Below are 26,815 nucleotides of genomic sequence, written 5' to 3'. Positions count from 1 at the left end.
TGCTTCCAGAAGCAGTTCGGATCAATATAGTGTGTGATGCAACAGGTAGTCAAATTTTATCCACTGCTCACTTCAGCACTCGATGGCCCCGCTCTATGAGTTTGCATGCTACTGCTTTGTGGCTGAGCTGCTGTTTCTATTTCACAATACAGTCACTTACAGCTGACTGGGGCAGATCTAGCAGGGCAAAAATTTCACAAACTGACTTGTGGCAAAGGTGGCATCCCATGACAGCGCCACATTTAAAGTCAATGAACTCTTCAGTGCAACACGTCCTACTGCTAGTGTTTCTCTGTGGGGGCTGCATGGCTATGTGCCTGGCCATATAGTGTGTGTATATATATATATATATATATATATATATATGTATGTGTGTGTGTGTGTGTGTGTGTGTGTGTGTGTGTGTGTGTGTGTGTGTTTGTGTGTATATATGTATACATGTATATGTATACACCGATCAGGCATAACATTATGACCACCTCCTTGTTTCTATGCTCATTTTATCAGCTCCACTTACTACTTACTATAGGTGCACCTATATAGTAAGTGGAGCTGATAAAATGGACAATGAGCACAGAAAGGTCATAATGTTATGCCTGATCAGTGTATATATACACAATTCCGATATTATTGTGCATCCTGTAAATGTTCCCAGTGACAAAGGAAAACAACGTTGAGCCTCTTGGTATCTTAAGCTGGTAGCAAAAACCAAAAGACCGAAACCTTCTGTACTGGACTAATGGGCAATTGAAAAAGCACAGTTCCAGTTTTCTGCCTATAAAGGTTCCCGTACTTTGTGTGGTAAAAAACACCACATGATGAAACAGGATGTAGCTAAAATCGAATAGAATATACGTAACGTGCACTTTGGTCTTTCCGTTGTAGAAAATGTACCTCGAGCAAAATACAGGTTACATTCTGCTGCATGGAAAACAGGAAATATCCACAGGATGAAGTGAAAAAGTTGCTTAACGGCTTCCGCCAACCAAGTGTGAGGGTTGTGCGTTTATGTGTTTTTGAGAGAGCGTGAGTGGGTGTGTATGTTTTTCAAACAACCAGATACTTCCTCTTAATCGGTCAGGTTTTCACCCCGAAAGGCAGCACTTGTGCAGTCTGATGCCGCTTCTTCATCTGCCTTCATTGGGTGCCCATTGCTTGCCAACCTTCTGGACCACTTTGACCACCATGGAGCGTTCTGCTGTACAACGCTGTGCAAACCTCACCTGCATGAACTGACCCTCCTGATGATGCTGCTGCTGCACAGACTCTATTTAATTACAGCCATTGCTTCACCTGCTTTTCCCCCTTTTCTGTGTTTTAATATTTTATTCTAATGTTAAAACCTTATGCTCTGTTCATATTGACCTTGTGATATTGTTTTGCCATCTGATGTCGACGATGGGTTCCCTTTTTGAGTCCCGGTTCCTCTCCAGGTTTCTTTCTCTTGCTCCTACACTGTTGCCATTGGCGACGCTCATAGGGGCTTGGACCCGGATTTTTCTGTAAAGCTGCTTTGTGACAACACCTGTTGTAAAAAGCACTATATAAATAAACTTTGACTTGACCAAGTTAACTACTGGCAAAAAGACGGGTTAGTAATCTTATACTGAGCCATGCAGTCTCAAATTGAGTACTTATGTAGCAGCGGTGAACCTCGACTATTAAAGCTAGGCTTTCAGTTCCAGCTACAAATGTCAAAACAATGTAAAAAAAAAAAAGAAAACAAAACATTTTTTGGTCGCTCTAGATTTACCATAGACATTTGAAGTAGGCATGGGCAATACGACAATATTTTATCAGTGTGATAAACTTTGTCACATTACACTTTTCCGAGCATATTGTGGAAGAACAAAGAACGCTAACTATGCTTAAATACAAAGTGAGCAGAATTAGGCCTGTTTAACTGGATTTAGTGCAGTGCAGTTTGTAAAATAATGAATAAAATTCACATTTATGTTTATTATACTATTTGTTATATGTGGCACTGCAGGTTCTATTTTGTCTGTTCCAACTTATTAAATCTCAGAAAAACGGTAACTTTACAGGAGAAGAAAAAAAACTTGCTTTACTTTTAAGGTAAGTCAATGGAACCAGACTTTTTTTCAAGTCATTTGGGGCTGTTTCTTTTGGTTTATTCATCATGAAATTTACAAACAATGCAAAGGACAACAGGCATTTTCAATTTATGTCAAAAGCTGAAAAATGACAAAAATTGAGATATGGGGCTTTGTTCTGACAGCAGCGATACAGTGTATTGTAAGTCTTGTGAAATATTTTTTTGCCACCCTAATTTGAATTTTGTAAAAGACATTTTATCCACCTCATCCTTCTATCCATCCTGCACTCCATGATGTTTTGAGCAGCTTACGGACAGAAACTCCTGCGAAGCATTAACAGACAATACGAATGCTTATAAAATCCTAACATTAGAGAAATATGGGAATAAATAAAAATATAAATCATCACTGCTGGGATGCTTTTCGAATGCTTGTGTGCTGATGTTAGTATTAGATCTGTCAACACATCTGGCAACAGCAGCACACCAATTACTCACACTTATAAACTCATTTCATTTCAACACTTTAACTGTGTTTAAACTGAGAGTCAAGCAGGGAACCATAAGCAATGCCATTACACAGTAGCGTCAAATGTAGAAGTCATTCTTTACATCCTTGAACTCAAAGTAGTCTTTCATTATTGTACTGTTAGCCTGTTAGCTCTCTGCTGATCTGCTCAGCCTATTCTAGTGAGGGCAGAAATAGCCAGTTATAAAGAGAATATAAAGTGTTAAGAAGTTAAAGAGAGACTGTTTGCATTAACCAGTGATGTTTAACTGGCAGTTTGTCATCTGGTTGGATTGTATGAGCTCAGATTTCAACGCTTCAACTGGGCTTTTTTTAAGGAGTCACTATGAAGCCTCGTTCACATGTCTGCTGAAGCTCTGCACTGTTTATGCTCCTAACACTGCTGCTCTTGCTGAACTTTCACCTTCACTCAGCTGTAGTGACAGACGCAATTGTTGCCTCAGACACATTTTAATGCAACAAAACAACAACTTAAAGTAAGAGCTCATTCCTTGTCTTTGCTAAAAACAGTCACGAATGACACTTACGTTCCTCAACCGGATATTTCAGCTAATATTTCGATATTTCGATACATATAGATAATATTTAGATATTTCGGATAATCTAAAAACAAGAGGTGTTTCTAATATAGTGGCCAGTAAGTGGAAGCACAAGGTAGGTGTTTTTAATAAAGTGGCCAGTGAGTGGAAACACAAGGTAGGTGTTTCTAATAAAGTGGCCAGTGAGTGGAAGCACAATGTAGGTGTTTCTAATAAAGTGGCCAGTGAGTGGAAACACAATGTAGGTGTTTCTAATAAAGTGGCCAGTGAGTGGAAACACAAGGTAGATGTTTCTAATAAAGTGGCCAGTGAGTGGAAGCACAAGGGAGGTGTTTCTAATAAAGTGGCCAGTGGGTGGAGCACAAAGTAGGTGTTTCTAATAAAGTGGCCAGTGAGTGGAAGCACAAGGGAGGTGTTTCTAATAAAGTGGCCAGTGGGTGGAGCACAAAGTAGGTGTTTCTAATAAAGTGGCCAGTGAGTGGAAACACAAGGTAGGTGTTTCTAATAAAGTGGCCAGTGAGTGGAAACACAAGGTAGATGTTTCTAATAAAGTGGCCAGTGAGTGGAAGCACAAGGGAGGTGTTTCTAATAAAGTGGCCAGTGGGTGGAGCACAAAGTAGGTGTTTCTAATAAAGTGGCCAGTGAGTGGAAGCACAAGGTAGGTGTTTTTAATAAAGTGGCCAGTGAGTGGAAACACAAGGTAGGTGTTTCTAATAAAGTGGCCAGTGAGTGGAAGCACAATGTAGGTGTTTCTAATAAAGTGGCCAGTGAGTGGAAACACAAGGTAGGTGTTTTTAATAAAGAGGCCAGTGAATGGAAACACAAGGTAGATGTTTCTAATAAAGTGGCCAGTGAGTGGAAGCACAAGGGAGGTGTTTCTAATAAAGTGGCCAGTGGGTGGAGCACAAAGTAGGTGTTTCTAATAAAGTGGCCAGTAGGTGAAAGCACAATGGAGGCGTTTCTAATAAAGTGGCCAGTGAGCAGAAATACAGTCATGGTTTCCAATAAAGTGGCTATTAAGTAATTTTACACTCTTTGTGGAGCTTTAAGTGTCTGTTTTTGTCTATATTGTTTCCCTTACTCTTTTTTGCTGTCATCCCTCACTCACACTCTGTGGTGAGGCAGGTGTATGTGAGATGCTTCTGTTTTGTATATCGCGTGTTCATCTGCTTTGAAACCTTTTATTTCCCCTCACACATCGTGGATGGATACAGGTACAGCAGTCATTTCAGAAGTTCCTGGAACAATCCTCAGGGGGGAAAAAAGAACCTGCACGTCTAAATCAGGCGTTCTGATGCACGAGTAGTTTGTTATTCAAATCTTCAGTGCTAGAGCCAAAACCTACATGACCTTACTACAAAAACAGGCCAGTGTTTCTGATACACCACCACTGAGCCTCCTCACTTACACATCCCTTCAAACAAACCTGCTTACTAAAGAAGCTCAAATAAAGATATCTAATAGTTTTACCTGCTGAATGAAACCTAAATCTTAACAGATGGAACATTGCATGTGATTTAACTCCAAGCCTGTTATTTTTCATCTACTCTAAATTACTCAGTGACTAATATGAGACTAACTGTGTAATGAAGTCATTCTATGGAAACGCCCATTTTTGTGTCCCTAGTGTTTACAGATATATTACACTTTAAAAACATGTTTAGGTTACAATTCATTTATATTTTAAAATAAAACAATAATTTTTTTTAACAGTTACACTTCCTTGAGCCTCAATATTGCTTTTTAAATCAGTTATCTAGAATTCCAAGCACCACAGAAGTCCTCGTCCTCACAGTCATGTGTGAAGGCTGAGGCCATATTTTGAGGTAAAAAACATGTTTTTCTGCCATTTTAACTGCAATAATCTATAAATGACTATGAAATATATGATTTGAATGATATAAAGAAAACAAATGCCAAATAAATATTATAAAATATATAATGAAAGTTCCCCAGGAGTCGAGTCACTGGTGTAACTGCGTAACAAAAAAATCTATTTTGATATAAAAATCACACTGATGACATCACTTTATTTCCTTTTACCTGTTTTCTGAGGATCTATGAAGAAAAGCACATGGTGAGTCCACTGTGTCTTTCAGTTATCAGAGATTTTCTCATTTAGCTCATGATATTATATGAAGCTTTTAGCTGAAGTCACTGGTGTGACCGACTTTATTCTTAGGTAATTGTAAAAAAAACAGAATACAAATGGATTAAATTTCATATTTTAGTGGATATTCCATAACTGAAAACATGGGGTTTGATGCTCTGCAGCAGCCATTTTGTAAAATGCATTTTTCATTAAAAATGTCTCTGGTGTTACCTTTCTTATGTGTGACACCAATGAGGATCGGTAACACCAGTGACTCCTATGGACAGATAGAATGATCCAATGGAGGCAGAAACTGCCCAAGTTTCCTTAGCATTTAACGGGTTAAATTAGTAGAACAAACATAAAATCAGAAAGAGGTACCACAAAGCCTGTTCCTGTTAGCCAAGGTACGTGGATGTGGTAAGCCATCTGTTATGAGGGCACGTTTTTATAAGATTATAATCAGTGTAAGCTCAGGGGGAATCTCCTCACTGAAATCACACTCTCAGGGGTGTCTGCCTTAAATGGCACTGACACCAAATGACTGAAAGTACAGAATCTACCGAGCAGCACTGAGGACTGAACGTTCGTTCCACAGTCCAATCCTGGGACTTATAACCCTTTCCTAACAGAATGATTCAGTCAATAACAATGAATGAAATTGAGTAGTGAACAATAGGCATTACTGAAATGACAAGATAATTGGTGGCCACATTTTACCGTTTAGCATCTCCAACATCTCAGAAAATATTATATTTTTATTCATATGTTAACAAATATGCACATAATATATAGTCAACCAGCCAAGACATGTTTGGTGCCCGAAGTCTGCTAGCTGCTGTTACAATTTTCAGCTATGCAATGTACTTTAGTGCACATTTATAGACAACAGTCATACAGTCATATAGTGTCAGAAACCACATAATCAAGTCTACTATAGATTAGTGAACTATTTTGAAAGGAGTGTGATGATTAATGCATGTAGTGAGATGCTAACTGGTGGATATATGGGCTTCCATTACTTATTAGCAAAATTAGCACTGTAGCTACAGTTCAAAACTAAACTTCAGACACTAAACATGTTACCCACATGTAATGCACCAGTTGTATTATATAAGTGTCAATATGTAATAAAATGACCATGCTAATTTCAGAGTGTTGGGTCTTTAGCATTATTCACTGGTTCATTCTAAAAGGACTCTTATTGTGAAGGCGGGGTTAGCTGGTTCATTCTGTGTTTACGCCTGTACAACTGGAAGAACTTGTCAGTTGAGGCATGGAGTGTAGACCTGTGCTAATGTAAAGTCCTTACAGGAAAGTCTGTTCACTCGGCGCCCATCTTTGCATCTCCGCCGGGCAGTTATTTCCAGCCATACAAGACCAGACTCCCCTCTCTCTGAATGGGGAGAAACCTAAATACTCAAAAAAGGTCAAATGGACGTTAAAAAACATATGAGAAATCGCCGGTAAAATATGACAAAAAGCTCATAAATAGTTTGTAACGTGTGGCTCAATAACGCTCAAAAAACGTCACTCTGGCTACTGTGCTTGCGCAGATCTGCACAATAAGTTGGGCTTTCCCCACTAGCGCCACCACGTTATAGGCCATGTCAGGCCTATGGCACAATCCTATCCTGTCCGTGAAATTATTTGAATTTTCTATTAATATTAGCCCGTTTCTCAATGCACTGCACTAACAATGTAATGTGTGCTCTGATATATATATATATATATATATATATATATATATATATATATATATATATATATATATATATATATATATATATATATATATATATATATATATATATACACACACACACACACACACACACAAATGGTTGAGTTTGACAACTCTGGCCTAAAGCCTTGCTTTCTGCACAGCGTGGCTGGGGCCAACTACAGCGAATGTGTCCATATAAGCTGAGCTGTGCTATATTTTGTATATTTTAGTATTTATATATAACTGTATATCGGTTTTATATCTATCAATGCTGTTGGCACAAAACCTCATATCTCCAAAATGTGAATTTTACAGTAGAAGGAAAAACCATGATTAACTTGTAATGGAAGATAATGTAAAAATATTCTCTCTCAAAGCAAATTTGGACCATTTCTGTTGGTCCATTAATTATGAAATATTAACTCAATTCATTACGCAAAAAACAAAACAACGACAAAAATGAAGGATTACAAGGTTTTTGCGCAACAATGACATGAAAGTACTTATATGCAACAATTATATGCCTTTAGAGTACCTACATGCAATACTAACATGTCCAATATGTACATAAGTACCTAAATGTAATATGTCCCATATGTAATATATATGTAAGCACCTTTATATAATACTAATATAACCCCTATGCACTTATATGTAGTAAGTCCTTATTACATATATATGTATATATGTAAGGAGGGAAAGCTGGAGTTTGTCTTGACAGCAAACTGTTCTTTTAAAAGGCCTGATCAGGAGCAGAAAAGCCCCAGAAGCAGCTGACACAGGCCTAGGATTTTCTGCTTGTACGTATGAAATACCGTGAAGAATTTACAGCCATAATCAATGAATAAGCGACGGACTGTGGAGGCCCCAGATTGAGAAAGCATGCGACTGCTTACTTAACCAAATTACTTATTCCAACGAAACTATTCGACTGACGAGGCTGGGGCCTGAATCGCACATACACACAGAGCCTCTCTCTCGCACAGAAGGCCCATTGAAGCCGCTCCCCCACCCTCCCGCACTTACATCATCAAGCATGGCCTGGAATCCTGGATTACCTCACAGCACTGAATGCCCGGACTGGTGTACTGCATACATCGTCAGCAAGAAAGGTACCGTGCAGGTTCTTTCAAGGAACGAACAACGTAAATGCACCCTCAAAGCTCTTAAGGTCCAACTGTGTACCTTCAATATATTTTTTTTTCCCAGAAAAAAGTACCACATGTTATAATGTGGAACAATAAAGTAAAAAGCCTGGAGACAAGACGGGGTGTGTGGTGTTAACACAACTTAAAATATATAATTGCAAAGGATTATGGCACAATTATGTTCCCTGACTAAAGGTGCTGAAGACATACCCTTGAGGATACCAATCCAGTAACAGTTCAGTACTTTTTTTCCGAAAGTGTACAGAGGCTGTTACGTGGCAACGGTTGATAATGGCCCAAGGCAGAGACACGTAAACCCGCACACCTGCACACCTGAACAACCACCTAATCAGCCTGTAAACATGCCTCTTCCAGCTGAGATACAAGCCTGCTCCTAATAGACACCTCAGAGGAGAACAGGAACCAACAGGAGTATCAGTCTATATTTCAAACTAAGAATATTTCCTGAAATACAAACCATGGTGGACTTCCAATATAGACCATATGCAAAACAGTCTGGCTATATGCGAAACTATGGCCCATTCACTGTAATAGTGCACTACTGTCTGACATTTTCAGTCAAATCATCGGGAATATCCAGTTCACTCTTACAATCCCACAACAGATACATGAGACAAAAATATCCATAATGCACTGCTTTGTTTGGTTGGAAAATTCACGTGTAACTAGGAGTCGGCTCACCTAAATGCTACCATGGCAACATCTCCCCATATCTTTCCTCAGACATCACACAAGGAATTCCATTAATTTTTCAATATTTCCACATATTGCAGAGTTTGAAATGTAAACAAAGTCATTCAGAGTGGTTTGGTGTGAAATGGTTGATTGTAGAGTCTCAGATTTCTTCACAGTGGTGGTGAATGGAACCAGGGGTCACCATGACTACAACACTAATATAGACATTTTATTTATAATCCAAAACCACCAGCGAACCTACACGAGTCTTCTGAGTTTTATATGGAACGCCGATGACGTGATGATGGTAAAATAGTGAGAAATCCAAAACATATTTTTTTCTGGGGACTATTTCGCCTCACAATGCATTTCATATACCTCTTCATCATGAATCTATTCTAAAAAAAACATGTTTCAAGCCAAAAACTAACACATAACACAACATCTCAGACATCAGGCAACATCCTCAACTTTCTTTGAAGGAGCTTTTAGAGGTGGATGTCTGGTTCCTATCACCATCACTGTGAAAAATTCTGCCTTTAAACTTCTCTAGAACGGAGCATTTCACACCAAACCACTCTGACTGTTTACAGCTTGACCATTAAATTTTTTAAAACAGTGGAATTCCCCTTTAATTACATGAATTAATTACAACTACAGTGCCTCATTTCCACACTCACTGGCCATTTTATCAGAAACGCCTACCATATAGATGCACTTGGCAGATGCACAGCACTGCTGTGTCTGATCCACTCAGACCAGCACAACACACACTAACACTCCACCACCATGTCAGTGTTACTGCAGTGCTGAGAATGATCCACCACCCAAATAGTATCTGCTCTGTGAGGGTCCATGGGGGTCCTGACCACTGAAGAACAGGGTAAAAGGGGGTACAAAGCATGCAGAGAAACAGATGGACTACAGTCTGTAACTGTAGAACTACAAAGTGCACCTATACAGTAAGTGGAGCAGATAAAATGGACAATAATTGTAGATACAAGGAGATGAACTTAATAAAGTGGCCAGTCAGTGTATATTGCACCTTATCTCTGCAATGTACAGTGATGAGGTTACCGGTTTGAACACACAGTTTGCATCAGTAACCACGACCTGGCGGGAGTGTACGCTCTCTCTGACATCACGTCCTGATTTTAATGTCTTCACGTCTCTGCGGGGGCACTGTTCGATATGTGAAGGCTCTAGGTTTCACACCAAACATGACAGCCCACCAAAGACTTAGCACCTGCTAATAGGAAGTGAACAACACAAGAACCAAAAACGGATGTTACATAAATGACACTTGACATTAAGCACTAGACTACCCTCATACAAGCTCACCCCAGGAGACAAATACAGCAGCAGAACAGACAACTAAAAAAATGCTTACCGTCCACCTACCAGGCAGAGGGTGGCTCAATCAGTCAAGTGAGAGATAAATATAGGCCTGCTGAGGTTTTGGTTCCTGGCAGAGAAACTGCAGGACAGCTAAGAGAATATATTTTTTATAAAAATGTAATTGTGCACTTATCCCAAATGTAGTTAATTAGATGTTTATATTTGTGGAAGTTTGCTTTTTCAAGTTTTGCACTGGAGCTACAAAGCTAATGTAGCTAACAAGTACTGGAAGCTTCCTTTACCAAACAAACATGTTGCTAACTGCATGCATAAATCATCGCACTTGCCTTAGACCATGTCAATAACTTTATGAACAAAAATATCCTTTTGTATCCTAAAAAATGAATTGTGTCTGAACTTTCATCCTTCTTAAACAGGTAATAGTCTAGGTTAGATAATTTGTAGGCTAAGCCTGACTTCAAAACTTTGGCAAAACGTCTAATTTACCTAATCTTCCCTCCACCCTAAATGTAGTCGATCAGCAAAGATATGTTTAGTGTCTGAAATTTGCTTATGTAGCGCTGGAGCTACGAGGCTAACATAGCTAATGAGTTACGGAAGCTTATCTCACCAATTAGCATGGTGCTAACTGCATGACTAAATCATCACTCAGCTGTTTAATAGGTAATCTAGAGCAGATAATATGTCAACATATTGGCAAAAAAACTGATTTATATAATGGTCTCCTTTAACGTAGTCGATCAGCTAAGACACGTTTCGTGTCTGAAGTTTGCCTCTTTACTTTAGCACTTGAGCTCCAAGGCTAATGTAGCAAATAACGGAAGCTTTACCTCACCAATTAGCGTCATGCTAACTGCCTAAATCGCCACATACTTGCCTCAAACCATGTCAAGTGGTTAAGTAATTTAAAAAATCAATGTATTTTTTGGTCAAAAATATGTTAAAAACTTATCAATACCTTAACACTTGAATTTTCTCTGTATTTTAGTCCATTTTAATAGATAACAGCCTAGGCTAGATAATGTCTAGGCTAAACCTGGACATTAAAGGAATAAACCTGGCTTCAAAGGAGTAGTTTGGCAAAAAAAATGATCTCTGAAAAAGAATCTTCCCCTCTAACCTAAATTTAATCAATCAGCAAAGACGTGTTTAGTGTCTGAAGTCTGCCTCTTTAGTTTAGCACAGGAGCTACGAGGCTAATGTAGCTAACAACTAATGGAAGCGTAGACCTCACCTACTAGCATGGTGCTAACCGCAGGCCTAAATCATCACATACTTGTCTCAAACCATTCTGAGCTGATCTTTAATAGACTTGCTTAAGTGGTTTCTGATACTGTATACTGCTATCTATAAAATCAGACAGATGTAGAAGATTCAGACTTCAATGTCCAAAAATATCTGGACATCTCTTCTAATTAGTGAGTTGTAGTGACTTTAGAGCTTGTATATCATCCATAGAAAAGCACTGCCAACAGAATGGGACGCACATGAGCCTAAGGTCACCATTAGGCAGTGTTCTCTTCAGAAATGGAGCTAATACTTTTGGGATGAGTTGGAGTGTCCACATTAGTCCAGAACTGATCATCCAACATCAGTACCTGACCTCACTAATGTTCATGTTGCCTATTTTTACCCTTGATTTGAGAGGAAACGTAAGATGAACACTTTTGCTCCTCTTTTTAGATAACAGCGTCAACGTGAAACAACTGTTAATCAGATAAACGTCTCGGTGTATCGGCATCTGCTGAACGTCCTTTAGAAATACACGTCCTCAATGAACACTCACACTCTACCTGTCAGGGCAGTTGGGCTGCATTTCCATCACGCCAGCATGTAGAAGCCACAGATTCTCATGTCTCTCCTGATGAGAACTGTGAAGTTAGAGCACTACTGCATGAAATATCATCGTCTGGATGACCAACTCAGTCTGTATCCAAGCAGTTAGATGTTGTTCTCATCGCAAATTCATAGTAGTAGTAGTAAATGATGGGTGTTTATCGGTTTCAGTGATACATTGTGATATAAAACCCAACGCTTATCAAACCATTCCATATTTGTATCGGCTCATTTATCAAAAACAGTCATAATTTATCTTTTCATAACCATTTTCTAACCTCATCCCTTACAATTGAACATTACCATTAAAAGTGATATATGCAAATGACCTCTGTTCTGACTGGCTGCACCGCATACAGCCTCATTCAAAAAGCAGTCAGAGTAAGCGGAGCTGAACCGCTGTAGGCTGAATAGGTGGATATGTAAATGTGCTGTCCATGATCATTTTCATCCCTAATATTGTGATAGAAAAGATTAGAACAGTTCAGGGACCTGAATATAAACATATCTTTGAATTAATATGAATATTTATATGAATTAATATGAATAACTACATGGGAAGATGCAGAATATAACACTTAGGACCTGTTTCCAGACATGGATTAAGCCCAGACTTGGACTAAACTGCAGTGGCGAACATTAGAAATTCTTTTTGGTCTCGGCTTAAAAGGGAACTCCTTCAATTTTTCAAAATTTCTGCAAAAATAAATGGTTCAGATGTCAACAAAATCATTCTGAGTAGCTTGATGTGAAATGCTTCATTCTAGAGAAACTTACAGAGTCAAATTTGTTCATAATAGGGGTGATAGGAACCAGACATCCACCTCTAAAAGCTCCCTCACAGAAAGTTATTACATTAAATGGTTTTGGTCTAAACTGTATTTTAATCAATTCATTTGAATCCTTTCATGGTGGAGGGGTACATGAAGCGTGTTGTCAGGCAAAGTAGTCCCCAAAGAAAACTTGTTTTTTCAGATTGATGCTTATTTTTCCACCATCAACTTTACATAAAAAAAACCTCAGAAGACACGTGTAGGTTTACTGGTGGTTTTGGATAGTAAATAAAACGGCTATATTTGCATTGTAGACACTGTTACTCCTGGTTCCAGTCACCACCACTGTAAAGAAATCTGAGTCTGTAAGGTTCTCTACAAACAAACCATTTCACATCAAACCACTCTGAACCACTGTGTTTATGTTTCAGTCACTGAATTATACAGAAATTCTGAAAAATGGGTGGAATTCCCCTTTTAGCTCAAACTGGATCTGGGAAACTGCCTCCATAGAATCACAATTCTGTTTCATTAGTCACGAAAAATTACAAAACAGTCCTCAAACACAGAAACCGTAACTACAGAGAGAGACTCCTGTATGTTTCGTAATTTTGTCAACAGTTCCATAAGATGAGTAATGATGCGTCTTACTTATTGCACAATCCATTACTCATAAAATCTTACTGCATTTAACACACGCCTTTAGTTCAGGGTGTGAAAAGCCACAGAAAGGTTGCACTTTAATTCAAGGCAGAGAACCTGACCAGGGCTTCACACTGACACATTTAAACTCTATTACCCTGTTATTAATCAAAAAAATCACACAGCTTTGTCTTACAGTCAAAAAGAGTCTGACGGAAATGGCCATTTATATACATTTTCACCACATTCTGTTCTTATTTATGTTAAAGGGCACATATCCTACATTCTACATGACCTCTGTTCTGACTGGCTGCTCTGCACTGCGTCTCAAAAAGCAGTCCGGGCTCCTTTTAACTCCAGCGTGAATGAGCGGCGCTTAACTGGTAGGCAGATATATGTAAATGAGTTGGGTTTTTGTGACATCACAAAAATGAATTTGAAATGAAACATTTTTGAAGCTTAGTTGTCATACATGGACTGTATGGAGTCACAGCCCTGAACTAAGCCTTCCTTTTCCATCTTAATGTGCAGAAGTAGAGAGTAAATCCTCCCCGGTTTAAAATTTAACTGCTGCTATTAATAGAAAGGTCAACAAAGTTTCAAGCTGTCACTCATGTAGGTATATAAGGTCAATGTCAGGCCTGTGCCTGGGTCCAACTAACCCCCAATAAAACATGCAAATGTTGCCAGCTATTACCACACAGGGCAGTTTCACAGTGTCCTAAACAAGCTGGTACAGTTTTGTCAAGCAAGGTGTTTTTCCACTTCATTTAAAGGGCTCATATCAAAGAAAGCATGTTTACATACTAGATTAACTCAAATAAGCGTTTGTAGGTAAACATGCAAAAGTCCAGCTGGTCCTTAACTAAGCTGCGAAACAGCTAAGCTCACAGAAGCCAACACATTTACATATGTCCTATTAATAAACACACACACACACACGTGGCCATTAATATACATTTTCTGACATATTCAGTTTTTATTTACTGTAAAGGGCACATATCCTATATATATATATATATATATATATATATATATATATATATATATATATATATATATATATATATATATATATATATATGAGATATGTGCCCTTTATAATATATATATATTATGAAAGATATTTTCAGTCTACAGCTTGGGGCTGCATCTATAGATTTGAATGAAGATAAATAATATGTGAATGGGGGGAAAATATATTCTTACTTATTGCTGCTTTTATTACTGTTGTTGTCCTTACTACTATTATTATTAATTATTATTACAAATAAAATGTATTTTTATTATTATTAATAGTAGTAGTATTATTTTGCACTATTGCATAAATTCTATTTATTTATTTAGGCTTTTTAAATAAGACTTAATACTCCAAGGTAATTAAATAACTGATAAATAGTGCATAATTTCTATTTATTTGCTGTGTTTAACACATTGGAAAAAATGAAAACATAAAATGTAAAATGTGCGGTAACTTTTGCCGCACTTTAAATTTTAATTTTAAAACATGTTAAATTCAGCAAATAAACAGTAATTGTGCATTAAAATGTGCAGAAATGTGTTCTCTGTAGCGGATGTATTAACATATCTCCACTTAGAAAAACAACACAATATGTGACTTGACTAGGGGGGTCTGCAGACTTTTGCGTACAAACGTAAACCAGGGATCCTGCCCAATCTGGCAACACTGAGCAACTTTATTAGTTGTTTACTTTTAAATGGATTTTCTGCTTTTTATTATTCTAATTATCAAACATTCTCAAATATTTTTCGTAGCCTTACTGAAGTTATAAGCAGTGTTTCAGTTCGGTCTGCTTTTTCAATGAGGCGCACGACAGGCCAACCAATCAGAGCAAAGTTATTTACATATGTTAGTCTTTAAGGCACAGTAACAAAATTTAATTGTAACAATGTTTAACTGTAATCTCAGGCATGAAGTGAAGTTGGAAAATAGGCACGGAAAAATAAACGAATGTTTTTATAATAATAAATCTACACAAAAGTTTGCTTAAGAAAAAAAATACACTGTACAGGTCCTAGTACTTTCTGATCTCCAGCTGTCCATCCAGGTCCACTACAGCTGTGTATGAAGCAGCTCCATTCCACTAATTTGCATCATACAGTGCACAATTATGTGTTATGATTATATAACTGGCCATGACTAACACAGGAACTGTCCTTCTCTCTGTTCACCACACACAATAATCAAGAACCACAGCCTTCTGGTAGGAGACAGGAGGCGTCTTTTAGGGCGTTTCTAGGGTTGCATGATGTGGTCAAAACACTAAGCCATTATATTGCTACTTGCTTCCTTACATATTTCACATACTCAATTTCTTTACAGTGGTGGTGAATGGTCCCCATGTCTACAACACAAACATGGCCATTTCATTACCACACAAAACAACCTTTACATGTCTTCTGAGTTTGAATACCTGATGTTGATAATACAGCAACTGAAAGTAAAAAAACCAATAGAAGTTTCCAAATCTGGAGTTACTCCTAACAACCACCTGGAAGACCTGGTAGACACCAAAACTGTCCCCATCAGATAAACAGCACTTAACGCTTTCCTTTTTGAGAGAGAGGAGAAAATCAAGCTGCTTCAGATCTGAAAACATCCACAGGTGTTTCTGTCCATCCTTCCACTGTGAGAAGAAGACTCAGCACTATGGGTCTGAAAGGATGTGTAGCTGATCAAGAAGAACCTCACTGAGAAAAGGAGACGGACACATCAAACAAAGCAGCTGAACAATGGACTGACCTCCCCAGAGTCCAGACCTCAACACCACTGAATGTGTTAGGGATTACTTAAATACTTAGATCATGAGCAGAAAATCCTAAACCAACTTCTAAGACTTTTGGAAGTGTGGTGATGTCATCACTGTGCTGACTCTGTAAGTACATCTGATTGGTTAGTTGTTGGAGCTCATTTGCATAATGCAGCCATCTGCAACGTCAGAGCTGCAAAGGCCAATATTAGGCGATATATTAACGTGAAAATAAGCAATATATCTGCATAACTGTAAGTCGTGCAGAAGTGTTGACCATATCTAGGTCTAAATGGGTACTTACACACCGTCTACCACACAAAACCACATCCCCATTTTATACACACACACACACACACACACACACACACACAAACACACACTCACACACACTGGGCTGCAGGGTCTGCCAGTGCATTGAAATCGTGTGAGCTTGCATTAGCATAAGCTGACCTACATATCCGGGACTTCTGCACATTGTGCCCGCTGAACTGAATGGCACCTCGGCCGTGCCACCCTTGGAAGCCTCATCGCCATGGAAACCAAAACTTCAGTGGCAGACTTCCAGAGGCGCCTGGGCTTTTCCATACACGAGAAGTAAGGCTGAAATGGCTGAAATGGCCTTTTTCTGTATGAAAAAGACTCTGCTATAGATGAAATCACCACTGAGGGACACTTTGCCATAAGCAAAATAAACTGTGTGCTCCACATTTTCATATTGTGTCATTGTGCAACTCATTATGCAACTAAATTAATCTGAAAAGGGTGGGAAAACACTTGTCCTCACAGTGGAGAGAAGAAAGTAAACTTTTTAAAGTAGGCTAACGTCCTAAATGCACAAAAAGAAACAAAGCAAGACTGTATGACCTGTTTTGTCTAGCATGGAATCACATATAGACTAAACAATAAAAAGGAGGAGCAGCTTAAATCATAACAACACACTTTAAACGTGATGGTTTCAGTTTTGATTTAGGTAAAATGTACAAATGAAAGCCCACAGGTGGTTTTTCTTCCATCGCATTTCCCGTTTTCATTAAAAAAAAAGCCGTTTTCTCAATGCTACTTTTTCGAATTTTCCGTTCCACCTTAAATGGTGCAGCAGTTCCATTCTGGCGCCTGAGGCTGCCAAGTATGGAGGCTGCACTGCTGCACAGTTTAAGGTGGAACGGAAAGTTCAAACGAGAAGCCCAACCTCACCTGCAGAAAACGACATCCTCCAACGAAGGAAACTGTGAGGAAAGCCTACCGTGCAACAAGTGCTTTTCCGCTCACTCCAACGAAGCTCAGGGCAGCCTCCAAACGATTATACTATACTTTAAAACATATAACGGTTTATTAAAGCCAAAAATCAAATAAAAGTCCCTCGTAATCCTCTCTGTTTGGAGTAGTATGGATGCTCTTTGGAGTTCAGGCGAGGAAAAGTCCTTCCTCCTGTGGGAAACAGGTAGCCGAGGCCTGAGGGGGAGGAGCTGCGGAGGGAATTTAACTCTTTCAGGCCCTGCTCAATTTCTGCTGTTCTGACCAGTTTGTCCACCTTTAAGGGCCATCTACATGAGTTCAGTAAGGGTTTACTGAATAAAAGTCCCTTTTACAGTCTCACAGAAAATGCAGACCATGGTTTTCCTGATACACAAGTATTTCAGATTTCTACAGAAATATTACAGAAGAAAAACATTACAGATTGTTACAGAAGTATTATACACTAATATAAGTATCTTATAGCTTATTACAGTGTTACTGAAGATTTTTGGCACATATTTTTCAACAACTTGTTGATATCAGTGCTTTTATTTTGTAATACAGAATGTAAAGATATGGATGATGCTGTAACTGTTGTTTTACATTAATAGGCGTCCAGTGAAATTCCAGATAAAACTTTTTTGTGCCGAGTAGATTTAGATTTTTTTCTGTTTCTTAACAACACTACATCAAAATTTTAACCTAGAATCTTAACTGATTTTCTCAAAATGTTGACTTATGCTGAAATAATAAGTTGTTTTCTTAATGTTTTGATTGCTAGGTCAAAATAATGACACATGTATTTTAAAATACTGACTTATTATGTTGAAATAATTCATTGTTTTCTTGAAATTTTGACTTAATATCTCAAAGCAATTTCTCAATTTCGCAAAATCTTGACTGATTTTCTCAAACTTTTGACTATGTCAAGCATAAAAAAAAATCTTACAATTCTGAATGCTATAATCAAAATAACATTTTCTTGAAAATATTGACTTAATATGTATAAATAAAAGTTTTCTTAAAATTTTGACTTTGTATCTCATAGCATGTTTCTCAATTTCTCAGAATTTTGAATTAGTATCTTGAAATAAATACTTATTTTCTCAAACCTTTGAATTATTAATCCCAAAATAATCACTTTGTTTCAAGTAATGAGTTTTTTAAATAACTGATAGGATGTAGAAGTGTTGTCTTAATTAATTAAAATCGCATAGTCAAAGTAGTCAAAATCAGAGGAAAGTCAAAATCTTGACTAAATTAAATTATTCTGAAATAAATTTTCAAGAATATAATATTTTAAGTACTTTTTCTGAGAAAATAAAGTAATTATTACCAGAAAGAGGGGAGAAAAAAAGTAAGTTGGTTTATCTTCCATCTGGTGGGAATGGGCTTCCATAGATGTGTGTATTTATGAGTCTATAATAAAAACTGAAAACAAAAAATATCAATTTTTACCTCCAAAATTTGTAACACAGTTTTATCTAGAATTAGATTTTTCTGAAATGTCCCTTCCTCCCTTGTTATTGTAACTGGGTTTTGCATTAAAGATTTACTGAGTCACGTGTGTCTTGTTTTGAATGAGAATTATACTTAAAAAAAGCCCCAAAAAAATCTTCATCTTGCCAAGAAACTGCTGCTTTTGACTACAGTTAGCCTGCTGTTAGCAGTGCTGAGGCTGCAGTCAGCAGCAGGCTAGGCTACTGTGGTCTGAGTATGACTGTCTGAGGGTCAGTTTTTACACCAATTCGTTTGTGTAAAAGACCAAAAACTATGAAATAAGGACAAATGCCATCATCTAGTGCGGAAAAGACAGCGAGAGGGCGATGAGTTTCTTTGGGAGCTGTGAGTTTGTGTCTCACAGCATTAGCCAAACCAACCCAGTCAGGAAAAAAACAGCCAGGCCTTTCACATGCAGATAAGTTTGGCACTGCACTGCAGCAATTAAAGCTGAGTCTTTGTTAGCCTGGGCATTTGATCAGAGGAGATAAATAAGTGAACCATAACTCTTGGGGGAAACTATCCTAACTGCTCTCACATCTTGCATGTACTTTTTACAGAGCAGTTTTAAAAGGTTGGGGTTTTGAAAACATAAAATGATGGACATTTATCAGTCAGATGCAGCAGCGTGGCTAGATGAAGTGAAAAGTGGTGATTCTGCAGGCACACAGAAATTACAGCAGTAAATATGCTGATTCATTTAAGGAGTTTTCACACTTAAGCTGGGCCCATTCACCCTGAGAGTTGGGCATGTATGGCCAAATGTGAACACAGTTTTTGAGCCTGGAAGAGGTCCAGAGAACTGATCACTGGTTCTCTTGAAAATGGTGGTCTGGTAAGTGGAGGGAGTGCTTGCATGCTCATGGAAACGACATCAAATAGTTACTTTTGACTTATTTTCATTTGGTACTAACAGCATTTCAACATTATTCTCTAAGTCATTGGAGTTTTAAACACAGTGTCCACTCACTGTCCACTCTGTTAGACACTTCCTTGTCAGTCCACCTTGTAGATGTAAAGTCAGAGACGATAGCTCATCTGCTTGTGTTGGTCATCCTCTAGTCCTTCATCAGTGGTCACAGGAAGCTGCCCACAGGACGCTGCCCACAGGATGCTGTTGTCTGGAAATTTTTGGTTGGTGGACTATTCTCAGTCCAGCAGTGACACTGAGGTGTTTAAAAACTCCAGCAGCACTGCTGTGTCTGATCCACTCAGACCAGCACAACACACACTAACACACCACCACCACATCAGTGTTACTGCAGTGCTGAGAATGATCCACCACCCAAATAGTACCTGCTCTGTGAGGGTCCATGGGGGTCCTGACCACTTTCCAGTCCTGAATTTTGCATTCACTGCTTGGTATGATACTATGTGGCCAATCAGTAACATGAACAGGGCAGTTAACTGGCGGCGATTACAAAATACAGGCCTGGAAACTGGATTGGGTCCAGATTTGAAGGCCTCTGCCTAAGATTATTATTCTTCAGCACAGAAGTAATAAACACCAGCACCAACCCCAACATTAATAAGAAGGGATGTGCGCTATTTTTGACAAGTATTTGCAAAAGTTAATGAACAGATATTTGGATAACTGCTACTTAGAGTACAAACATTTGGATGGGTATAATATGGTTCAAACACAAAGCTGTTTTCCAAATTGATCATAATGATACTTTCACTTAATCTCAGTTCCATTCATTTTACCTTTTGCTTTAACTAAATTACATGCATATAACCAAAATAATAGGTTAGCTATCAGTAGGTTAGGTAGTAGATAGGTAGTAGATAGGTAGTAGATTAGTAGATAGGTTAGCTATCAGTAAGAGGTATCATCCATATTCAGAATATTCACAACTGCAGGACACCAGACATGCCTGTAATCTGCACTCTGCAGATTAAAATCTCACAACTGCACAGCTCTCCCTGTTCCTAAATGAAGATCTCATCATCACTTCCCTGTCCCAGCAGGCATTACTCTTGGATGTGTCATTTCAAGAGAGCAGCACCTCCCTGAGCTCAACTCTACATACAAAGCTTCAGAACAGCAGCACGTGATTTGGTGGAGTGCAGCACCTCACAGTGGTCATGCATGACCTTTCATCAGCAGAAACTCAGGTTACTAGCAGTACATGTGCATATAAGTGGACTGTGGCTTTTGTTTTGGTCATTTAAGCGTAATTTCTAAAACCACTGGTTCCCCAGTCCTGGTCCTGGAGTACCCCTCCGCTACATTTTTGGGTGTTTTACCTGCTACAGCTCACCCGATCAGCTAATCTGCTGATTAGCCATCCCTTTCTGAGCTGAAGAGGTTTCCAGTCTCAAACTGTGTTCCAAAACTAGGCTGCAGTTTAGGGCCCTGTTTCAGCTTTATTTTACATCCCCTCTGCCATTTCAACTTACTGCTAGGGTGTGTGTCACGCTATCATTACACAGGTAGCCTCCTGTAGCAGAAGAAGAGGAGTGAACCACACTCGCCCTCTGCTAGGTGAGCTTCAGTTAGTTAATCATTGAGTTAGTCATGCAAACTTTGCAATGCAAAGTTTTTTTTAAAGCTTTGAGCATAAAACATTTTAAAAATAACCGCTTTGTCGGCGATAAACTTTGATGTAGTGCCTTCTTTTTCGTCATTGTTAGCCATATAGTCTTTAGCATGCTAATTAGCCAGCTAGCAGAGGTAATTGTATCAACAGTCATGTGCAACAGATGGAGTCCTTTGCAATCTAAATCCAAAGTCCAGCACATTGAATGTGGTTTTGAAATATTAAACATTTTAAGTAGTTTAGTGCTGTGGCTTATGAGCATCTTTATCCAACATTATGGTGGGGTATTTTGCCTCAGATTGCAAGGATATCTGGGCACTTGGGCCATTGCCCCTCTGAGGGCTCATCTAACACCCTTCTCTTCAGCTAATAAAGTAATGGAACAGCCTTTAAGATGGTACCAGGGATTCTGACAAGGGAGATTTTGCAAGTCCTTTTTATTGACGTGACAGAGCAGCCTTGGAAGACTGTTCCGTTTTGCAATCTGTAATACAAATGAGGACTTTGTAGGACTTTTCTTGATGGCAGCCTAGCACTGGAAACCCACTGCCATGCATGTTTTTAACCATCCCCCACCCCAACACCACTGGTCCATCTCTAATTATCAAGCCCTTTACAATCTGGATTAGATGTGTTGGGACAGAGAACTTAAAACTGTATGGGACAACTGAGAACCCCTGTGTTAGTGCAGGAGTGGGAACCATGGATTGTATGTAATGAATAAATAAAAATAGTCTGTACCTTCTCTGGAAGTGAATCTGGCATGTCAGTAGGAGATCCAGGAGTTCGCTCCTTTGTAGAAACAGGAGTTGAAGGAGAAACTGGAGAGCCTGGTGTAAGTTCTGCCTCAATGTCTTTAGTTTCCTTCACCACTTTCTGTTCATCTATTGACTCATATATATTGTCCAATATTTTCAGGTCCCAACCGGCCCTTTTAAGCATGTGAATATCTTCTTTTAGCTCCATCAGAGGGCTCCTAGGTGATTGGGTCTCGCTGCCAGCTGAGCCGGGTTCTGCTTCTTTGCCATGTGAACTGGTGGTAGAAAAGTGCGGTGGGGAGACAGCATACGGAGTTTCATCCTCATCAAGTGGAAGAGAGGTTGATGTTCCTCCATGGGTTATATCCGCCTGCGTTATATCCTTGTACAAGTCGCAAGGTTCAGGTTCCAGCTCAGCTTTAGGGTCTAGTGCCCCTGGCTCACCTAACCTAAAATCATACAGATCTTGTGGGATGATAAAAGTTGAGATCCTGTGCCCATCCTTCTCAGAGTCTCTCTTGATGGAAGTGGGGTCTCTAATGGTAACCTCTGAAGTCTGCTTTAAATCAGCAGGCTCCGTTTTGCAGAAAGGCTTTGGAGGATCCAGCCTATCTTCCTCTTCTGGAGGCTCAGGGAGTGCCCAGTTGTTCTCAGGGGGCAACTCTGTCACATACGTGGCTGGGACAAAGAAAGGTTTGGTGGTCTCGTCTTTGCGCACGTGCCACCAGTGGTCGTTGGTCTTGGCCACCAGCATGTAGCGCTCGTTGGGTTTGATGGACACCTGATTTCCATCGCGATTTGTGTACTCATACTGGAAGTTCACCACCACCACCTGGGGGACTGACATTGTTCCCAGCTCTCCGTGTTACCAGGTCAAGGTGACATCATGGTTGGAGCTGCGGGTAAGAACAAGAAGACATCAGCTATTTTTATAAAATCTCCACATCTTAACATCTGTCTTGAGTGATCTTATAACAGGTGGATAGCAAGATCTGCCATGTCAAGCAGTACCTTTTGGTACCATATAGAACCATTTTTTATTCTATTTAGAACCATGTACAGCACATTTTCCATCAATCTGAAGAGATCATTTCCCCATGCAAAGAACTATTTAAGCATGAATTGGTCCTATATAGAGCTCCTGGTTCCAAAAAGAACCATTGCTTTACCAAAGAACCCTTTAAGAACAATCTCTTTTAAGAATCTATAGCTTTTAAACTTATAAGCAAATGGAGGAGGAGACAAAGAAAGAAGATATGCAGCTGTTTTCATCTCTACTATGATGTCTTGATCATACATCCCTGACCACCTCTGAATTTGATTTGATTGATCAGATCAAAGGCATCTCCAAAGGTGTTTTCACTCTTGTGTTTTTTCTGGACCCAGGATTGCTTGCTCTGCAAGTTCGGTATGCTTGGTCAAGTGTGAAAGCTGTTTTTGATCCCAGGACTGGGATCTTTGGTCTTTTTGAAATCTGGGGTCTGGGGTTCGCTTCCAGTGAGCTCTAGTGCGATCTGCTGCATGTGTAGAAGCTATCCAGGTTCCAGCACCACATGTGGGAGCTGCGTGATTGGTTCATTTTGTGATGTGACTGCTTGAACTTATCACGTCACTTCCCTAAAAATCTTCTTTTATGAGAATGGATCCTTGTGCATTTTGCAAACGCTCAGAAAAGTGATACGTGGAATTGTGCAGTCATTCCATGGTTTGAAAGGAATTCTTGCATTTGAAGACCAGTGATAATGAGTCCTTCGTCAAACATGGGTGTGAACTCAAATATTCAGGACAAGTGTGAAAACACCCTGAGATGCACTTGGACCCTGTTCACACCTGTACTTAGCACTGTTCACTTGTGATCAAATCACCCAGAATGCATGATGTGATGTGTGAACGAAGCCCGTGATACATTCCACAGGTCTAAATCTACTATATGTTTTTTTCATTTAAATGAAACTTGGCTAAGTGTTTCAGAAGATGCAAGGGCAGGGATCTAAAACCAGTCAGCTGTGTTTGGAAATCTAATGAATGTTGCATTTGACAGTTGCTGTTTTACAGGACAGCCTCTGTCAAATCAATCACACCTTCACTTCTTCAGCGAGAGCAGCCTTGTTCATCAACAAGGCCACATGTCGATGAACTCAGATTGACAGTGCTGATCCGAGATCGTTTCTACCTTTTTACCTCCTGATGATTACTGCTAAATGGCCAGAAAGGACCTCATCTCAGATCAGCACCTATGTCTTCTTAGAAAAGAGGAATGCGGACGGACAAGGGTAACAACCAGGCTGCCGCTGAATCTGCTCCAAATGCCGTGGGGTAAGAAAAGGGAGAGGCCAGTTATGTGACAGCTCACCTGCAAACATGAAGAGCCGGTTTTTCTGACACAGATTAAGCAAAGACTTGGACCCAACTACATTTTTCTTGAGCCTCCTACTTAGTACTAAGGTACTAAGGTCCTGCAAAACAGCTCCTCACTATACCTGATATTTGCATCTGGTTAGATTTGAGGAACTGTGCCTTCTTCAGCAGATGCTTATTACTCAACATACTTTCTGAGTGCCACCCTGAGGCCGGCCGAACGTTTGGGGTGCTTTGAATGTTGTCAGCTGAGCAAGTGTTGAGTCTTTTGTTGTACCTCTGAGTCAGAATGTCTTCAGCATTAGAGGCAAACATTCAGGGACATGATATAGTAGAAGTCATTCCATTTGGTGCACAGCACCAGCTACAGGAAGCGAGTGCACTTTGCAGAGGAACGCTTGTACGAAACCCCAAACCCTTAGAGAAGTACAGAGACTCAAAATAGGGGAAACGTAGTCATAAACCACAAAACAGGAAAACCTTCAGCTGTCATATAGCAACAGCTAGCAAGATATACTGCAATCTCGGATTCCCATATAAGGACTGTTCTGGCTGGGCTGAGCAATGAGTTCCCCAATTCCTATCCTCACGGCAACGAAGCAAAAATACACACACAGTGGATTCAGTTCCATGAGAACGTGAAAACAAGAGTTTTGCATGGTGTCGGGAATGGTAAATGGTGTCTAAAAATGGTTTGAATCGAGGCAGTGGTGCCACTATTCATGGGGAACTCTACAAATTTTCAAAAAAATTTGCGTAATTACGTCATGAAGATGTAAATAAAGTCATTCAAAGTGGTTTGTGAAATGTCGAAATCGCTCGCAGTGGTGGTGACAGGAACCAGACATCTGTCTCTAGCAGCTTCCTCACGGAAAGATACACATATTAGTTATGAATGCATTTCCTGATGCCTGAGACATTGTTTTAAGATGTCTGAGATAGCATAAATTGTATTATTAAACCCATCAATCACGGAGGGTCTTGTGAGGCAAAACAGTCCCCAAAAGAAAACTTTTTTTTTTTTTCAGATTTTTCCACTACATTACTGCCAAACTCAGAAGACATATGTAGGTTCACTAGTGGTTTTGGACAGTAAATAAACGGACTATATTTGTGTTGTAAACATTACAACACCTGGTTCCCATCATTACCACACCCTCTACAACGAACAATTTTAGAACCCGCATGGCCTTTTCACAGCTAGCTGGACTGTAAATCCAGGTGTTTACAGCAGTATCTTTGACAGATGCTGTCAAGCTAAGGCCAGTTGAATGGTACGTCTTGGGAAGACCGAAACCCTTTTACAGTGTCTAGCGCTAAATATAGTGCAGATTGTTCATCACAAGAACTTGTTCAACTAGGGATGGGCGATATGCCAAAAATATAATACCACAAGATCCTAATCTCTTAATCTTATAAGATTTAATAAACTGGAACAAACAAAAACTATCAATTTAAAGATTTTTGTTCATCTGTGCTGCACTAAATCGAATTAAACAGGTCTCATTAGGCTCTCTTTATAATAATATGCGTAGTTAGTGTTTTGATTACCGAAAATATTCACAATAATTTACAGAAAATCATGATAACGATAAGTATCATCATATTGCCAACCCCTAGTGATCGACTCTCCTACTACCTTCTCAACTTGTTCACATAGTGATTCCATTAGGCATTTGGTGTAATGATAAACCTAATACCATAGAATTGCCCTTGCCAGTTTAGAACTCCAATTTGGTGCAAGTACACTACAATAACTTTAAAAGAACTTCAAAGGAGCTTCAAAAGAACCTATTTGAAATGTATTATTGTGCTATCAATCTAAAACAACCAGTGATGGTTGGGTTGCCATCTTCTGAAGGTTATCACCAAGGAGTACCAACCAACCAAGGCAAAGAAAAGAACAAGGCAGCAGCATATTACAATATGACCAAAGCACAAACCACTGTACACTTCACATACCTAGTTAAAGCACATTATCAAACATCCGTGAGAAAGAAAGTACGATGGTGGAAGCCTACCTCCGCCGAGCGAGACAGCAATGTAAACTTCTCATTTATTCCCCCCCACAGCACCACAGGAACAGGTGTTTTCATTTCTTCAACCTCCCTCCCCCCCAGCTTTTTTTCCTCGTAGTTCTCACAGAGTTGTATGTTCTCGGATCTGTGGCCCTCAGCGTTACTGTGAATGTGAGAAGGGAGGAGGTTTGTGTTGCTGGACGGGTTTGTGGGAGTGTGTGTGTGTGTGTGT

The 26,815-nt window shown here is 39.3% G+C and overlaps 1 protein-coding gene across 3 annotated transcripts in view; it reads right to left on the bottom strand.

The window, feature by feature from the left end:
• arhgap27 (Rho GTPase activating protein 27) overlaps window positions 1-26,815 on the bottom strand; it is a 68,477-nt gene extending 41,662 nt beyond the window's left edge. For 2 of the 3 annotated variants that reach the window (XM_036573144.1, XM_036573146.1), the window contains exons 1-2: window positions 26,587-26,815; window positions 22,191-23,103 (exon numbers count right to left, since the gene is read on the bottom strand). In XM_036573144.1, coding sequence (XP_036429037.1) covers window positions 22,191-23,054 — 864 coding nt within the window. In that variant the 5' untranslated portion in view covers window positions 23,055-23,103; window positions 26,587-26,815. Of the gene's footprint in view, window positions 1-22,190; window positions 23,104-26,527 lie in introns of all 3 variants that reach the window. The other variant, XM_036573145.1, reaches the window with a different exon arrangement.

This window comes from Colossoma macropomum, unplaced genomic scaffold (assembly GCF_904425465.1).
Source record: "Colossoma macropomum unplaced genomic scaffold, Colossoma_macropomum, whole genome shotgun sequence".
In the NCBI taxonomy this organism is placed as follows: domain Eukaryota; kingdom Metazoa; phylum Chordata; class Actinopteri; order Characiformes; family Serrasalmidae; genus Colossoma; species Colossoma macropomum.
Note: the sequence above shows the minus strand (reverse complement) of the source record. Positions and strands in the feature narration are given on the sequence as shown.